This window comes from Octopus sinensis, linkage group LG25 (genome assembly GCF_006345805.1).
Source record: "Octopus sinensis linkage group LG25, ASM634580v1, whole genome shotgun sequence".
NCBI lineage: Eukaryota > Metazoa > Mollusca > Cephalopoda > Octopoda > Octopodidae > Octopus > Octopus sinensis.
The window spans coordinates 5,694,190-5,712,720 of record NC_043021.1 but is presented as its reverse complement, the minus strand read 5'-3'; the positions used below and the strand labels follow the sequence as shown (position 1 = coordinate 5,712,720).

The 18,531-nt window shown below is 41.1% G+C and overlaps 1 protein-coding gene across 1 annotated transcript in view; it reads left to right on the top strand.

Annotated features, from left to right (window-relative positions):
* LOC115224296 (BTB/POZ domain-containing adapter for CUL3-mediated RhoA degradation protein 3) overlaps positions 1-17,853 on the top strand; it is a 20,819-nt gene extending 2,966 nt beyond the window's left edge. The window contains exons 2-6 of the mRNA XM_029795126.2: positions 3,126-4,120; positions 12,118-12,374; positions 14,878-14,930; positions 16,504-16,702; positions 17,451-17,853. Of these exons, the coding sequence (XP_029650986.1) occupies positions 3,952-4,120; positions 12,118-12,374; positions 14,878-14,930; positions 16,504-16,702; positions 17,451-17,633 (861 nt within the window). The 5' untranslated portion in view covers positions 3,126-3,951 and the 3' untranslated portion in view covers positions 17,634-17,853. The remainder of the gene's footprint in view (positions 1-3,125; positions 4,121-12,117; positions 12,375-14,877; positions 14,931-16,503; positions 16,703-17,450) is intronic.
* Positions 17,854-18,531: the final 678 nt, after the last annotated feature.

Here is an 18,531-nt window from a genome sequence, read left to right as displayed (position 1 = left end):
CTCTTTCAAAGATTTTACTAACAACCCCTTCGTTGTTTTAAGGTCGGTGCTTTAATCTCCTGTCCAGAATAATAACGGAAAATAACGAGTCAGAAAATAGCAGCCAAATCTCCTTAAAATCAAGCCTTTCCGTATTAAACAAGGAAGGACAGGAACACTATACAGTGTAGTCCAAGATATATAGAAAGATGAGATAGTCGTGGCTGGAACGACTTTGATCATAGTCCTGCTCGATTTGTGGTTGTTGAGTGAGGGGGTAAGACAATAACTACAACAACAAGGGGGGTTCGTATTGGATAATGGAATATACACCAAGAAACTCTTAAACTTAGAAGACATGATTTTTGGGAATGCTTTTTTAATAATAGGTTTTTGTTTAATCTCGTTTGATGTTGGAAGAAATTAGCAAGCGGAAGTGGTGACATGGGAAGTGTGGAATTGGAATTCTTTAATTCTTGTTGTAAATGGATCTAGCGTCTGATTCTGTTATTCCGTTCTGAACATTCCAGTTGTGCGATCGAAAAAAGAAAAAAAAGGCAATCTTTCGTTTGTAGTAGACCTTTCCGTCGATTTCCGTAAAAAAAATTTTTTTTTTACATATGGGCTTGCGGGAACTTTTGACGTAATGAGAGCGAAAGAGACTAAGAGAAAGCGATTGTATGACGAGGGAAGTTCTTTTGAAGTTACCGTGCATGGGAAGCATTGATGTACATGTGTGTGTGTGTTTGATGGGGTGTGGGAGACAGACAGTATGTTGTGTAAGTGAAGTGCTTCTGTTAGTGTGTGTGAAAGAAAGAGATAACTGAAATTTTTTACTCGGTGTATGTGTATATGTATGTATAATACTTCAAAAGTTCCCGCAAGCCCATATGTAAAAAAAAAAAAAAAATTTTTTACGGAAATCGACGGAAAGGTCTACTAGAGACGAAAGATCGCCAAAAAAAAATACACGAAGCAAAATTAAAAACTTCTCGTATTCCTTTTGTTATAAGTGCATATACATTGGATGTGTGTCGCACAAATAAATAATCGTAGCTCTAAATGTAATCTCCAGACAGCCTGTGAGGAACAAAAGTGGGGGGCTCCTAATTTGAAGTACACGCCTCTTGGCAGAATCGTTAGAGCGTCGGGGGGGAAAAAAATGTGTGTCTTGCGGTATTATGTATCCATCACTTTTACATTTTGAGTTCAAATCCCGCTGAATTCAACTTCGTTTTTTTTTAAAAATCTTTTCTGGGTGGATAAAATAAAGTCTCCAGTCAAATGCTGAGGTCGAGGTAATCTTCTACTCCACTCCCCATATTTGTCAGTTTTGCGCCAAAATTCTTTTATCTTTTGTTTCATTAACTGCGGCCATGCTGGGATATCGCATTGAAGGGGGTTTTTTAGTCGAACAAATCAACTTCAGGACTTCTTTTTTTAAGCCTAGTACTTATTCATCGGTATCTTTTGCCGAACCTTTAAGTTACGGGGACGTAAGCACACCAACACCGGTTGTCAAGCAGTGGTGGCAGGACAGACGCAAAGACATACATATTCATATATCATCATCGTTTAACGTCCGTTCTCCATGCTAGCATGGGTTGGACGGTTCGACCGGGGATCTGGGAAGCCAGAAGGCTGCACCAGGCTCCGGTCTTATCTGGCAATGTTTCTACAGCTGGATGCCCTTCCTAACGCCAACCACTCCGTATATATATATATATATATATATATTTATTTATTTATCTACATGTATACACACACAATGGGCTTCTTTCAGTTTCTCTCTACGAAATCCACTCATAAGGTTTTGGTCAGCCCAAGGCTATAGTAAAAGACGCTTTCAGTCCCGCTGCACGAGATTGAACCCAGTGCTGTGTGGCTGGGAAGCAAGCTTCTTACAACACAACCATGGCAGAATCGTTAGGGCGTTGACGGGGAAGGGGGTTGTGGGTAGTTAGTAATGCTGTGTGGTATTTGCATTCAACACTTTTATACATTCTGGGTTCAAATCCTGCTGCGGTCAGTTTTGCTTTTCATGCTTTTGTACTGGATAAAATAAGGTACAAGTCAAATGTAATTGACTCCCCCCCCTCCAAAATTGTTATTCTTGTTCCTGAATTAGAAACAATTATAATGTAATTGAACAGGTATTCAGTAGGCAATCATACCTTAATGTAATTCTCAAGCAAACTTAGGTTGCAGTGTGTAACAGTGTCAGCATGTACAATTTTCGCCGATGCCAGCGCCACCTCGACTGGCTTCCATAAAATGCACCATCCGAATTGTGGCCGATGCCAGCGCCGCCTTGACTGGCTTCCGTGTCGGTGGCACGTAAAAAGCACCATCCGAATCGTAGCCGAAGCCAGTGCCACCTCGACTGGCTTCCATAAAATGCACCAATCCGACCGTGGCCGATGCCAGCCTCGCCTGGCACCAGTGCAGGTGGCACGTAAAAAGCGCCCACTACACTCACGGAGTGGTTGGCGTTAGGAAGGGCATCCAGCTGTAGAAACATTGCCAGATAAGACCGGAGCCTGGTGCAGCCTTCTGGCTTCCCAGATCCCCGGTCGAACCGTCCAACCCATGCTAGCATGGAGAACGGACGTTAAACGATGATGATGATGATGATGAATTCTGTTTTACATTGCAATGTAAGAGGCTGGGTGCACTTCAGATGATTGTCCCTTAATAGCATATGACAGGTCTGGACCCTCAAATTTACTGTTATCTATTTGACTGGCTTGGAACATTGGGCAAAATACTTGCAGTATTTAGTTGGTGCTCTTCATGGTTTATTCTTCAAATTCCAGCTGTTGTAATGGTTTTTATAATGCGATGTGAATGTGGTGGACTCTCCTAAGGGTCCCACAATTTTTGTGGCAGTTTTTGTCCACATATGTGTGTGTGTTTGTGTATGGCATTTTGTGTGTCTCTGTGACAATTTGAGTTTCTATGTCAGTTTGTGTATGTGTGTGGAGTTACATTTGTTTACATGTGTAATTTCTCCCCTCCTCTCCTCACCTGAACCAATTTGTCTGTCTCTATCTTTCTATCACTGGTCCTCACTCACTTTTTCCAAACATCAATTTTCTATCCCAGTAAGATCTATAATTAACATATCTTTTCTTGTTTTTTTTCAGGGTGTTGGTAATCTAATGTAAATACAGGACAAACTGCAAAAAGGGGGGGAAAGAACCAAAAAAAAACAACAACTCCGTAAACAGAACTGGAACGGTTTTTATCGAAGAACAGTTTTGGAAACGTCTAATCAATTAAACAGACATCCATCTTCCTTTACAGGCACATAAACACAATCTGTCTGTGGATATTTACTTGAATAGCTCAGTCAACTGTCCACCGCCACTACTGCCAACTTACCAACCTATTTACTACCACTTAAGCCACAACCAGATAAAATACATGACCACCACCACCAACAAGAGCAACTTCCCATTTCCATCACAACAATTACCACTGCCTATTTTTCAAACCCCTTGCTGGCTGTGGGACTGAAGTCAACAAACTTTAATTTGATTTAATTTATTGTTAATTATTTAAGAAATCTATTTTATTGAATAATTTTTTTTTTTGTAATTTAAAGAAAATAGTGATTTAGATTACATGAGATTATCAGAGATTAATTAAGTGCCAGTAAATAGTATTATAAATAATAGTATTATATTATTTAATGATTTCTCAAGTCTTTCTGGCTCTTTTAAAAACTATATTCAAAAGTTTTTCCCTTGAATTTCCCAATCTGATGTTTCAGTCAGTGTTAGTGGTGTTAGATTTTGTTATTTTACCTTACTACCCACTTTTTTAACCAACATTCACCCCTGTTCCCCAAAATATCCGGCCAATTTCTCGATACCTCGAGAAGCATTCCTTGCCAATTCACACACACACACACACACACGTGTAGTAGCTAGCTAGTCGTGCAGCCAGCCTGCTTGTGTTGCTGTATCCATGTCTGGAGAACACAAGACTGTGATACAAAAGACAAACAGCTCGAAATATGTGAAGCTAAATGTCGGCGGTAAACTCTTCCTGACCACAATAGAGACACTCACCAAACATGATACGATGCTACGGGCCATGTTCTCTGGCAGGATGGAAGTTCTTACAGACTCTGATGGTAAGTATCTGTTACTTGTTTCAATCATTGGACTGCAGCCATGCTAGGGTACCACTTTAACCCTTTCATTACCAACCCGGCTGAAACCGGCTCTGGCTCTGAGTACAAATGTTTTGTTTTCATAAGTTTTGAATTAAAATCTTCCACCAAACCGTAGTCACAATTTATGTTCCTAATGATAACCAAGTTATTTTATTAAATTCTTTGTTATATTTTAAGTAATTGAAAGAAACACAGAGCATCTCAAAATAAATACAGTAACGAAAGGGTTAAAAAGTTTTAGTTAAATGAATTGAGACCCAGAAAGACATGGGGTGAAGTGGTGAGAAAGGTTCTTTGGATGCTGGGCCCCAATGAGGCAATGACAAGGGACCAGGAGAAGTGGCGATTTGCTGTACTTGATAAAACACATCAAGCTAAGTAGAATCATTGTCTTCTACACATACAGGCTTGACCTTTCAGGTGCCAATGCCACTTAAAAAGCACCCATGCTGGTGCTGTCGACATGTAAAAATCACCTAGTACACTTTAAGTGGTTGGCATTAGGAAGGGCATCCAGCCATAGAAACTGTGCCACAATAGACAATTGGAATGTGGACAGCTCCCTGCTAGCCAGCTCCATGTCAAACCATCCAACCCATGCCAGTATGGAGACCAGATGTTAAATGATGATGATGATGAGGATAGCCAAACTGAGTCACAGATGTAAACAAGCCAGCACTGGTTGTCAAGTGGTGGTGTGGAATAAACACACATACATATATATATGATGGGCTTCTTTCAGTTTCCACCTACTAAATTCATTCACAGGGCTTTGGTTGGTCTGAAGCTTTAGGAGAAGACACTTGCCCAAAGTGTCACACACTGGGACTGAACCCAGAACCATGTGGTTGGGAAGCAAACTTCTTACCTCCCTGACATGTCTGTGCCTACATGAAAATTTTTGAAGAATAATGGTTTATTAACAATGACCCCTTTTGTTCAAATGAACTTTCCCCACAAACCTCAAGCTTTTCAATGGTTTCATCACCATTTTAACATTCCACCTTTCCATGATGATATGGGTCAAATAGAATTTGTTGAGGCAGATTTTCTACAGCTGGATGGGTATGGAGAGGTTTCCTCATCATCATCATTTTATTGTCCTCTTTTCTGTGTTGGCATGAGTCAAGTGAAAGTCATTAAAGCGGATTTTCTGTAGCCAGACACCCTTTCACCAACCCTTGCCTGTTTCTAAGCTAGAAATGCTTTCATGGAAGATTGGAAGCTGTTGACCCCATTTTTACGTTTATGCTCATTTAGAACCATCATATGATGTCAAGACAAAGAGAGCTACATGCACACACACACACTGGGCTTTTTTCAGTTTCCTTCTATTATCAAATCCACTCACAAGTTTTTGGTCAACCTGGTGCTATAGTATATAGTAAGAGTCACTTGCCCAAGGGAGTATGCAGTGGGACTGAACCCAGAACTACGTTGGTTAGGAAGTGAATCTTTCACTCACTCAACCATTCCTGATCCTGTATAATTATGACAACAAGATGTTTGAGGTACGATCATTCCTGCTTTTGTTATTCAGATTTAGTATATCTCTAACAGGTTAAGGCCCAAGAATTCTCAATCATTTTGAACTTGTGGAGGACTCGAGATCAACCAAATCATTGGTGTCTTCGCATACTTACTTAAGCCTTTCATTCCCTATTGAGTATAGACCATTGGCTTTTCCCTACTGTTCTTGACTCTGAGCTGTCTTTTCTTGAGGGAAGGCCAAGGATTTTTGTGGATGGAGCTCTGGTTTTGGTGTTGGCACTGGCTTCTCATTATGTGATAACCATTGTCTTTTTCATTTTCTGTTCTGATGCAAAACCCATTTTTCATCACCTGTAACAATGCTCTGCAGAAATAACAGGTGTTATTCCTGGTTGGACGACTGCTGCAGATGGTGGAACACTGTGTATGGTTCTCAAGCATAAGCTCTTGTGGAACCCAAATTCCCTATTTGCATGTTTTCCCAATTTACTTGAGATGTTTGTGGATAGTTGAACACGACACATTAAATTTTTATGCCAAATCTCTGGTGCTTTGATGTGGATCCAAAACAATATAGTCCCATTCATAAGGCGGCGAGCTGGCAGAACCGTGAGAGTGCTGGGCGAAATGCGTAGCCATATTTCATCTGCCGTTATGTTCTAGGTTCAAATTCCGCCGTGGTCGACTTTGCCTTTCATCCTTTCGGGGTCGATAAATTAAGTACCAGTTACGCACTGGGGTCGATGTAATCGACTTAATCCGTTTGTCTGTCCTCGTTTGTCCCCTCTGCGTTTAGCCCCTTGTGGGTAGTAAAGAAATAAATATAGTCTCATTCAAAAGGTCGTCATTCAGAATGAGTTGTTTTCCAGAGTGAGGTTTGTTGAATATGTCGCAATCACCATCTTCAAAACCACAGCGGACATGTACGAGCTTTCACTGCATCTGGATACACTCCACAAATGTTTTTCATTGCTTCTCTAGTGGTACTTTTCTTTCTTTCAAAACTCATACAGTAGGCAACGGCAAATATGTTGATTCATAAAGTTCTTGCTGTCCTTGGGGTTAATTACCAAAATAACTATGAATGACACACAGCTGGATAGAAGAGATAATATATTATTTGTAGACGGTTCCCACCCATTCGACCTTGGCTCTGATGTGATTGGTTAGTTCATATTTCATAGCGGTGAAGAAAGTGCAATTACTTTCCGAACACCTTAACAACTCCCTCTTTAATGCAAAAAGCTTTATAGCTTCCTTACAACAAGAACCTTCTCTGTCTCCACCCTCTTCACCTTGATTTCCACAGGCTGGCAAGCTGCATGGCAACCTTTACTAGTGCTGGTACCATGAGAAAAGCACCCAGTACTCACTGTAAATTGGTTGGAGTTAGGACTGGCGTCCAGCTGTGGAAACTATGCCAAAGCAGACACTGGAGCACTATGCAGTTTTTGGACTTCTTGAATCTTGTCAAACCATCCAACCCATGTCAGCATGGCACATGGATGTTAGATGGTGGTATGTGTGTGTGTTTGTGCCTCTTTGTCTTGACATCATGAGATAGTTATGGGTGTGATCATCATGCATATAGAGCCCCTTGTTTTCTAGTCTCTTAAAGCATGTCTGGTTATGGGGAAGTATTACCTTGCTTGGAAATGGGTGAGGGTTAGCAACTGGAAGGGCACCCATCCAACTGTAAAAAATCTGCCTCAACAAATTCTATTTGACCCATATCATCATGGAAAGGTGGATGTTAAAATGATGGTGATGAAACCATTGAAAAGCTTGAGGTTTGTGGGAAAGTTCATTTGGACAAAAGGGGTCATTGTTAATAAACCATTGGCTTTTTGGCTTCTGTAGGTTGATTTGAAGATGGATTATTACTTGCAGTTGTCTGATGTAAATAGTTTGTTTGCTCCCATATTGAATTTGTCATCATTTATGCAAAATAACAAGTCACTGACGGTGCTGCTATGTTGGCATTTCAACTGCTGGAAATAGCAACCGAATCTGCCTCATATTACACTCAGCTTGAAAAGGAGAGATGTACTGGATAAGTGTCTTCTACTGTAGCCTCAGGCTTACTAAAGCCTTGTAAGTGGATTTGGTAGACTGAAACTGAAAGAAGCCCATCATGTGTGTCTTTGTGTCTTCCTCTCCCTCCACTTGATAACTGGTATTGGTGTGTTTATTAAGGGCGCCGAGCTGGCAGAAACGTTAGCACGCCGGGCAAAATGCTTAGCAGTATTTCGTCTGCCGCTACATTTCTGGGTTCAAATTCCGCCGAGGTCGACTTTGCCTTTCAACCTTTCTGGGTCGATTAAATAAGTACCAGTTACGCACTGGGGTCGATATAATCGACTTAATCCGTTTGTCTGTCTTTGTTTGTCCTCTCTGTGTTTAGCCCCTTGTGGGTAGTAAATAATAGGTATTGGTGTGTTTATGTCCCCATAACTTAGTGGTTTGGTAAAAGAGACCAATAGAATAAGTACCAGGCTTTAAAAAAACTAAAAGTACTGGAGTAGATTTGCTTAACTAAAATGGTTCAAGGCAGTGCACCAGCATGGCCAGAGTCTAATGACTGTAACCAGTAAAAACTAAAAGATAAAGGTTGGGAACCTCTGACATTACCATTTTAAATGACAGGACATATTGGATAATGTAGTCCTAAATTTTCTCTTAAAAGTTGCCAGGATGATCATGGATGGAATGTCTCCAGTCATAGGTCCACTTGAGTTTCAGGACTGGTCTGGCATCCAACAACTGTTGATTACAGGATTTGTATTTCCAGGTGTTTGACTGGTAACCCAGCAACCGATTGACTGCACTACCTTCTCTCTACTCTTCTCTCTACTCTTCTCTCTACTCTTCTCTCTCTCTCTCTCTCTCTCTCTCTCTTCCTTTGCATCTCTGCCTGTCTCTCTTGCTCGCTTTGCTTCTCTTTATTTCTGTCTCTGCTTCTCTTGCTTTCTCCCTGTCCTTTTCTCTCTCTCTCTCTCCTCCTCTCCCTCCTCTTCTCTCTCTCCCCCTCGTCTCTCTCCCCCTCGTCTCTCTCCCCCTCGTCTCTCTCTCTCCCTCTCTCTCTCTCCCCTCGTCTCTCTCCCCTCGTCTCTCTCCTCTCTCCCCTCTTCTCTCTCTCTCCCCTCGTCTCTCTCTCTCTCCCCCTCGTCTCTCTCCCCCTCGTCTCTCTCCCCTCGTCTCTCTCCCCTCGTCTCTCTCCCCTCGTCTCTCTCCCCTCTTCTCTCTCCCCTCTTCTCTCTCCCCTCTTCTCTCTCCCCTCTTCTCTCTCTCCCCTCCTCTCTCTCTCTCTCCCCTCCTCTCTCTCCCATCCCTCCTTCCCCTCTCTTCTCACCTCTCTCTCTTACTTCTCTCCCTCTTCCTCCTCTCATCCTTCCCTGCTGTACTCTCTCTCAATCACTGAAATAGTTCCATGACTCACCTTAACTATTCTAATTAGTCCCTCCCCCACCATTAATAACATACCTACAGCTCTCTTCCAGAATGACTAACCACCCCTCTACCCATAACCACTTCCAGAATGACTAACCCTCCTCTCTACCCACAATGACCACCTTCGCGGCACACCTGTAATCAGCCAAGTTCATTCATTGTACCTGTTCACTCCCAGTTAACTATTTTGTAGTTTTTTTTTCTCTTAAGCTCTATCTCTATCACTCAGCATAAACACGTTGTTTAGCTCCAGGCTAGGCATTACAGCCACAAACACCTCATCGTTTTAAGGGGTCTTTATTATCTGATGTAGTCCATGAAATGTCTAGCACAAAGCTAGCAAGAGTTTTTATGTAGTTATCTTAGCTTTCTGTTGAGCATGGATGGTGCAATCACTGTTGGACAGGCCCTTGTTTATATATTCAGTCTTGGCCTCATTGAGGTAAAGACCTACACAATTTGAGGATTGTTCGAGAGATTGTAAAAGAGACTGGGCATTGGAGAGGGATACAGGCATCCAGCAACAGGACCTCCGTAATGCTATGATGGACCGTGAAGTCTGGCGTAGCATGGTAAATTCCATTGTCTCGACCACGGTCGAACAATGATGATGATGAAGCTTTCTGAGAAGATAGCCCAAATCTTCCTTTAATCCCACCCTACTGCTGTAGTGGAAGCACTCCGTCGGTTACGACGACGAGGGTTTCGGTTGATCCGAATCATCAACGGAACAGCCTGCTCGTGAAATTAACGTGTAAGTGGCTGAGCACTCCACAGACACGTGTACCCTTAACATAGTTCTCGGGGATATTCAGCGTGACACAGAGAGTGACAAGGCCGGCCCTTTGAAATACAGGTACAACAGAAACAGGAAGTAAGAGTGGGAAAAAGTTGTGGTGAAAGAGTACAGCAGGGATCAGCACCATCCCCTGCCGGAGCCTCGTGGCACTTTAGGTGTTTTCGCTCAATAAACACTCACAACACCCGGTCTGGGAATCGAAACCGCGAGTCTGCTGCCCTAACCACTGGGCCATTGCGCCTCCACAACTGCTGTAGTTCCCACCTGGTGTCTGGGGATCTCTTAGTTTGGGATGTCTGGCAGTCTATCTTCTATTTTTTTTACTTGTTTCAGTTATTGGACTGTGGCCAAACTGGAACATCAACCAGAAGGGTTTTAGTTAAACAAATCAACCCCAGTACTAGTTAAGAGTTGTACTTGTGCTATCAGTCTCTTCTACTGAACTGCTAAGTTCAGGCTGTGTTTCTTTCATTTTCCTAGATGACAAGATGTAACATGAAGTTATTTTGACTGTTATTTCTAGCAGGTCAAGCATCCATATGATCTCCCTTGTTGGTCCAAGGTATTGACTGTTGATATAAATGGAATCTCTTTGACTGACCTGGGGTTAAAAAAATAACAAATATAGAATACAGATACATCATTAAACTGCCTCCAATGTCTTAATTATATTGAATATTGAGATATATATGTGTGTGTGTGTATGTATGTATATATATATATATATATATATATATATATATATATGAGAAACAGACAGACAGTATAGGCGCAGGAGTGGCTGTGTGGTAAGTAGCTTGCTAACCAACCACATGGTTCCGGGTTCAGTCCCACTGCATGGCATCTTGGGCAAGTGTCTTCTGCTATAGCCCCGGGCCGACCAATGCCTTGTGAGTGGATTTGGTAGACGGAAACCGAAAGAAGCCTGTCGTATATATGTATATATATATATATAATATATATATATATATATATATATATATATAATATATATATGTGTGTGTGTGTGTTTGTTCCCCTAGCATTGCTTGACAACTGATGCTGGTGTGTTTATGTCCCCGTCACTTAGCGGTTCGGCAAAATAGACTGATAGAATAAGTACCGGGCTTCCAAAGAATAAGTCCCGGGGTCGATTTGCTCGACTAAAGGCGGTGCTCCAGCATGGCCGCAGTCAAATGACTGAAACAAGTAAAAGGGTAAAAGAGAGAGACAGACACATTCTGAATATTAACCTTTTGCCTGTCTAAAGTATTTTCATACCTGGTTCTGATGTTTGCTTGGCAACCATGTGGTTTTGGGGTCAGACCTACTGCATGACACCTTGAGTTAAGTGTCTTCTATAGTAGCCTTGAGCTGACCAAAGCCTTGTGAATGGATCTAATAGATGGAAACTGAAAGAAGCTTGTGTGTGTGTGTGTGAGTGTGTTGTTTTGACAACACATGATAGTTGTGTGTGTCGGTCATACAGGCAATATTTACTTTTACTTTTCAGTTATTTGACTGCGGCCATGCTGGAGCACCGCCTTTAGTCGAGCAAATCGACCCCGGGACTTATTCTTTGTAAGCCCTAAGTTACGGGGCTAAGTTACGGGAACGTAAACACACCAGCATCGGTTGTCAAGCAATGCTAGGGGGACAAACACAGACACACACACACACGTGCATATATATATATATATATATATATATATATATATATAATATATATATATACATGCATACAACAGGCTTCTTTCAGTTTCCGTCTACCAAATCCACTCACAAGGCTTTGGTCGGCCCGAGGCTATAGTAGAAGACATTTGCCCAAGATGCCACGCAGTGGGACTGAACCCGGAACCATGTAGTTCATAAGCAAGCTACTTACCACACAGCCACTCCTGCGCAATGTTATTTATTTCCAATATTTTCTGGAAACCTGTCTGGTATAGAAAAATAATTACTTTACTTAGAAATAGTTGAGGGTTGGCAACAGGAAGGGCACTATGCGTGTGGCAAGTTTTCTATGGCCGAATGCTCTTCCTGACGCCAACCCCCACCTGTTGCCAAGCGAGGTACTCAACCATACAAAATCCACCTTTACAAATTCCATCTGATCATCCAGGCAAGCATGGAAAAGTGAACATTAAAATGATAACGACAACGTATAAGCAATGAATTGTCGTTTGAAATCTGATCTGAAAACAGTTAAAGAATTTCAGTTTGTTTTTTTTTTCAGGTTGGATCCTGATAGATCGCAGTGGAAAACATTTTGATACAATTCTGAACTTCCTGCGGGACAACCACACAACCCTGCCAGACACAGAAATTGGACTGATGGAGTTAGAGGCAGAGGCCCGTTACTACATTGTACAAGACCTCGTTAACATCATCGAACCAGCTCTAAAGAAGAAGAGAGAGGTGCAGCCAAGCTGCCAGGTCCCGTTGCTCACATCAACAGAGGAGGAACAGAACCTGTTTGCCAACACACACAAGGTAAATTCTTATTATATAAATCAGCAATCGTTAGCACAATGGATTAAATGCTTAGCGGTATTTTACCTGTTGCTACATTCTGAGTTCAGATTCTGCTGAGGTCGACTTTGCTTTTCATCCTTTCGGGGGTCAATAAATTAAGTACCAGTGAATCACTGGGGTTGATGTAATTGACTAGTCTGTTCCCTTCAAATTTTAGGCCTTGTGCCTTTTGTAGAAAGGATTATTATTATTATTATCATTTATGTCGAACAGCTACTGTCGCGTATAGGACTGATCCAGCTATCAGCTGAATCCATAGTGAAGATTGCCCCGCTGACCTCCTTTAACCGGGAGGGCAAGGCAGTTATCCTTTGCCTAGTGGTTGTAGCGAAAGAGGTGGTATGGTGGACCCATTTGAAAGGGCTAAGGTCAGACAATTTCCTCTTTGGCCCAGGCCTCATCAACTTTTTCAAGTTTCACTTGAAAAGGAAGATGAGAGTAGAGAGGGAAGTGCTGTCCGAAAGCAAGTTTAATGAAAGGTGGATAAATGTCGCAAGAATGGTCAGCGTGAAAGGGGTCATTCTGAGGATACACCTGTGATTTAAAAAGGTAATATAAAAGAAAGGGGCTCTCTACCCCACTTTTTTTTACCAGGCTCCTGTTGGCTTTTATGGGTTTTTTTCCACCAGGAACCTTTCGTAACGCCTCCCCCTTTTGGGAGATTTTCATTGTTATAATCTTTCGTTGTTAAACTGTTTTTACTCGGATTTTTCACAAACGGACAAAACCCTTTGTAACCCTTCGTCCTGTTTTGTCCCTTTATGTGATAATTGATTTTTGTCAGCCCTTGTGGCCAATAAAAGAATTAATTATTATTAACGCAACAAGCTGGTAGAATCATTAGCATGCTGGGCAAAGTGCTTAGCAGAATTTCATCCATCTTTATGGCCTGAGTTCAAATTCTGCTGAGGTTGACCTTTGCCTTTCATCCTTTTGGGGTCAGTGAAATAAGTATCAGTAGATTAAGGGGTTGACGTAATCAACTAGCCCCATCCCTAATTTCAAGCCTTGTTCCTATAGTAGAAAAAATTATCGAGTGGTAAGCTGGTAGAATTGTTAGCATGTTGGGAAAATGCTTAGTGGGATTCCGTCAGTCTTTACATCCTGACTTGGGATTCTGCCAAGGTTGACAAAACCTTTTGCCTTTTCAGGGTTGATAAAATATTAGGTTGTTCTGAAAATAAAAGCTGCTCTAAGTGTTGTTTTGAAACGCAATTTTATCAAAATCGTAATCTATCAACATCAATGGAATTTGTAGCTGTGATACCAGTGCCGGTGGCACGTAAGAGAACTATCTGAATGTGGCCGTAGCCAGCGCCGCCCGACTAGCCTCCGTGCACCATCCGATCGTGGCTGTCTGCCAGCCTCGTCTGGCACCTGTGCCGGTGGCACGTAAAAAGCACCCACTACACTCACGGAGTGGTTGGCGTTAGGAAGGGCATCCAGCTGTAGAAACACTGCCAGATCAGACTGGGCCTGGTGCAGCCTTCTGGCTTCCCAGACCCCAGTTGAACCGTCCAACCCATGCCAGCATGGAAAGCAGATGCTAAATGCTGATGATGATTAATTATATTTTAGGTGAATTTCAACATACTTAATAATTGATATATCCTCTTTAATAATTTTCTACTTATTTCAAACAGAAAAGATTCTTGAAGCATAGGCATCCTTAATTATAGACATGACAAAAAAAAACCTTTGCTTACTGAATCTTCATAGTTGGACAACAGTAATCCAACATATTTAATTCTAATATTGAAAATAGTCAACATACCATATTTTCTGGCATGCAAGTCAGTGGAACAGTGTGTAGTGTACACAATGTGTAAACATTTAAACATCAGCTCAATCTTTCCAAATCTTGCATTTCACAGAAATTTTTGGCCCTCCAAAGTCATCTTGGTGTATAAGTTGACCTATCTCATGAAAGTTGATGTAGTATATAATATCTAGTGTAAATATTTATAATACATTGTCACTACCTTTCCAATTCCTGCATTTAACATGAAATTTTTGATACTCCAAAGTTCTTTTAGAGTTAATAAAATCAAGTACCAGTCGAGTACCAGAGTTGATGTAACTGACTAATTCTCTCCACCTGAAATAACTGGCCTTGTGCTTAAATTGAAACATTATTATTTTTTTCATCACCATCATCATCATGGTCATCATCATCATCATCATCATCATCATGGAATTTAAGACTGGTTGTCCTTGGGAACTACTATATGCTAATGATCTTGATCTAATGGTGGAATTATTATTATGCCTTTATGATCTGAGTTCAAATTCTGCTTTGCCTTTCATCCTTTTTGGCGTCAATAAACTAAGTACCAATGAAACACTGGGGTCGATGTAATTGACTTACTCTATCCTCCCCAAATTTCAGACCCTTGTGCCTACAGTCGAAAGGATTATTATTACTACTATGATTGATAGTATTTGTTTTTCTCATCCACAGCCTGTGATCAAACTCAGCTGTAATCGTCACAATAACAAGTATTCATACACAAAGTAAGTTCATATCTATTTATCTGCTTCATAAACAAAGTATATATATATATATATATGTAGGCGCAGGAGTGGCTGTGTGGTAAGTAGCTTGTTTACCAACCACATGGTTCTGGGTTCAGTCCCACTGCGTGGCACCTTGGGCTAGTGTCTTCTACCATAGCCTCGGGCCAACCAAAGCCTTGTGAGTGGATTTGGTAGACGGAAACTGAAAGAAGCCCGTCACATATATGTATATATGTGCGTGTGTGTCTGTGTTTGTCCCCCTAGCATTGCTTGACAACCGATGCTGGTGTGTTTATGTCCCCATCACTTAGTGGTTCGGTAAAAGAGACCGATAGAATAAGTACTGGGCTTACAAAAAAGAATAAGTCCCGGGGTCGAGTTGCTCAATTAAAGGCTGTGCTCCAGCATGGCCGCAGTCAAAATGACTGAAACAAGTAAAAAGAGAGATATATATATAAAATCAATATTTAATGTCCAGAGAGAGGTACCATCTATTGCTAATAGGAGTAACAATTCTTTGAACTTTCTCCATCCTATTCTTATTCTAGCAGCTATACTTGTAGAACATCCCCCTCCACTGCTAATTTGGCCACCTGAGTAACAGAAATTATCTACAACTTCTAGGATGCTTCCTGAGCCAAAATAGAGGAATTTAAGACTGGTTGTCCTTGGGAACTACTATATGCTAATGATTTTGTTCTTATGGAGGAATCTGTAGTAGAACCTGGAATCAAAGGGGCCTTGAAGCTAATCTTCTAAAGATAAAGTTGTAGTTAGCAAGAAAGTGGAGAATACTTTTTTCTGTCAGGTAAATGGCCCTGATTGATATATTGGAAAGATGTTAGGAAATCCATTTGATGTACCCAGTGTAAGCTATGAACACATAAAGGTGCAGTGGAATAACAGGTAGACTAACAGAGAAAGTAGTTTTTGTATATGGCAGATGTTCACAAACAGTGTGTGTGTGAACCGTCATTCAACGCTACAATGTGTCTGGATGGCAGAATTAGTGGAGTGCAGGACAGAATGCTTGTGGTATTTTGGCGAGTTCAATTCTTGCTCAGGTTTATTTTAATCAGGTTGTGTCTAGGGGGAGTAATTCTCTTTTAGTGCCTTATTATTTAACACACTCACCGGTAAGATTTCCACTTATTTCTTATTTTTATTTTCTAAAATTTTCGTTGCATCTTGCAAGACTATTGAAAAGGTTGCAAGACACAACGAAAATTTTAGAAAATAAAAATAAGAAATAATTGGAAATTTTACTGGTGAGTGTGTTAAATAATAAGGCACTAAAAGAGAATGACTCTCCCCAGACACAACAGAATATGCTTCAACACATGAACTCATATAAAGAATCTTGCAAACCAAATCCAAAAACGAACTATAACTGAATTGTCTCTTTTTCAGTCATAACATATTTAGGACTATAGCATTCAGCATATCTTTCTATTTACCTGATGGTAGTATTTTGGAGTGTGTGGCCTCTCTTGTATGTGTATGTCTCTCTATATATATCTGTCTTTCTGTATATCTGTTTAACAACCTATCTAAATCCTTTCTGTTGCAGTAATTCAGATGATAACTTTCTGAAGAATATCGAGCTCTTTGACAAGCTGTCACTTCAGTTCAGCAACCGTTTGTTGCTCATCAAGGATGTCATTGGCACCGTTGAAATATGTTGCTGGTACTTCTACAGTCGCTCCCAGAAGGTTGGCGAAGTCTGCTGTACATCAATAGTATATGGTACTGACAAAAAACACACCAAGGTAATAACGGTCTGCCATGTTTTAGTCTCTTCCTCTCCATCCTTGATCATCTCATTTATTCTCTTTCTTTTTATTGTCTCTTTTTTATCATCCTTTTCCTCTATATATCTATCTGACTTTCTCTCATCTCTTTCCCTTGCCCATCTCCCCCTCTCCTTCTTCCCCTCACTGCTACTTTCTCCTTCCTTCTTTCTCTCTCTCTCTCTCTCTCTCTCCATTGATATGAAGAGTTCAGTCTTCTGCTTTCATATATATATATTTTTTTTCATATTTGCATGAGTATAGATTTTTGTTTATGTGAGCAGTTGTTTAGCTCTGAGTTAGCCATAATCCAGCTGACAAAGCAGGTGCTATTTAACCCCAGGTTCACAGTGATTGAGCTGACTTATGATCAAAGAACTTTCGGAAGTTATAAAGAGATTTCGTTTTGCAATGTTTCCAAGGCTGGTGTAAAAGTTTTTAATACCAAACAGTAAATAAGTGGTATAAATCTGTCCCAGAGAAAGACCCCCCTCCACTTAAACCATCATTTTTTTTTTTTTTTTATGTTAAGTTAGAGGAGACAGAACGGTGCCTATGACTTTGCAGATAATGGTAGAGAACACTTGTCCAAGTTGCTTTGTAGTGAGATTGAACCTGGGACTATGTAATTGCAAAGTGAATTTCTTAATCATAGTTACGTCTGAATGTAGTCCTACATGTTCTAACCTTTCTTTACTTCCCTTTTTTGTACCATCAAACATTCCAGGTTGATTATCCGGAAGCAAGGATCTTTGAGGAAACTTTAAATGTTTTGTGTTATGAAAATGTCGATATAAAACCTGACAAGGACTTTGTTATGCCGTCACGCAGTGGCTCAATGGCGACCGTCTATCACAGCGACGAAGACCTAGAAGAGAGGCTGGACAGGCACAGGCTTCGGAAGAAATAGTACTCACTTGAACTGCCTTTACAAACCAAAATCGTACAGGGATGGATGCAGGGAGATGATATCGAGGGAGACACAGACAGAGATGGACATACAGAAATATTACAGTTGATGGTGTAAGAATGGAGCAGTGAAGATTTTAAACAAACAAACAAACAAACAGAAAAAAAAAAAAAACTACAACCAAAAATATGAAAAAATAAAAATAAAAACAGAAAATAAAGTTTTGAGATGTTTCAAGGTTTGCTTTACTGAATTTTTGTTTTACCATCCTCATTGTCATCACCACCATCATCGTCATCATCATCATTTAGCGTCCGTTTTCCATGCTAGCATGGGTTGGACGGTTCAACTGGGGTCTGTGAAGCCAGAAGGCTGCATCAGGCCCAGTCTGATCTGGCAGTGTTTCTACGGCTGGATGCCCTTCCTAACGCCAACCACTCCGTGTGTGTAGTGGGTGCTTTTTACGTGCCACCCGCACAGACGCCAGACGGAGCTGGCAAACGGCCACGGACGGATGGTGCTTTTTACGTGCCACCGGCACGGGGGCCAGGCGAGGCTGGCAACCGCCACGATCGGATGGTGCCTATTTCCTAGCCCATCTTTTAGCTACTGTTATAGTTCCCTGTTACTACCACTCTTCTCATAGCCCCGTTTCTTTGCTGTAATGGCCCTGCCTACCACACTGTTCTGCTGCAAATGTTACCTTAGATCTGGAATGGATTTTGCACTACCCACATTAGTATTAATCACATTTTCTGTATCTTCTCTCCTACTGAGGTAGCCATGAATCTCCTTTCACCTTTTAGCATTCAGATTATTCTGTCAAATGTAATGCTTATTTACTCTTTTACTTGTTTCAGTCATTTGACTGTAGCCATGCTGGAGCACCGCCTTTAGT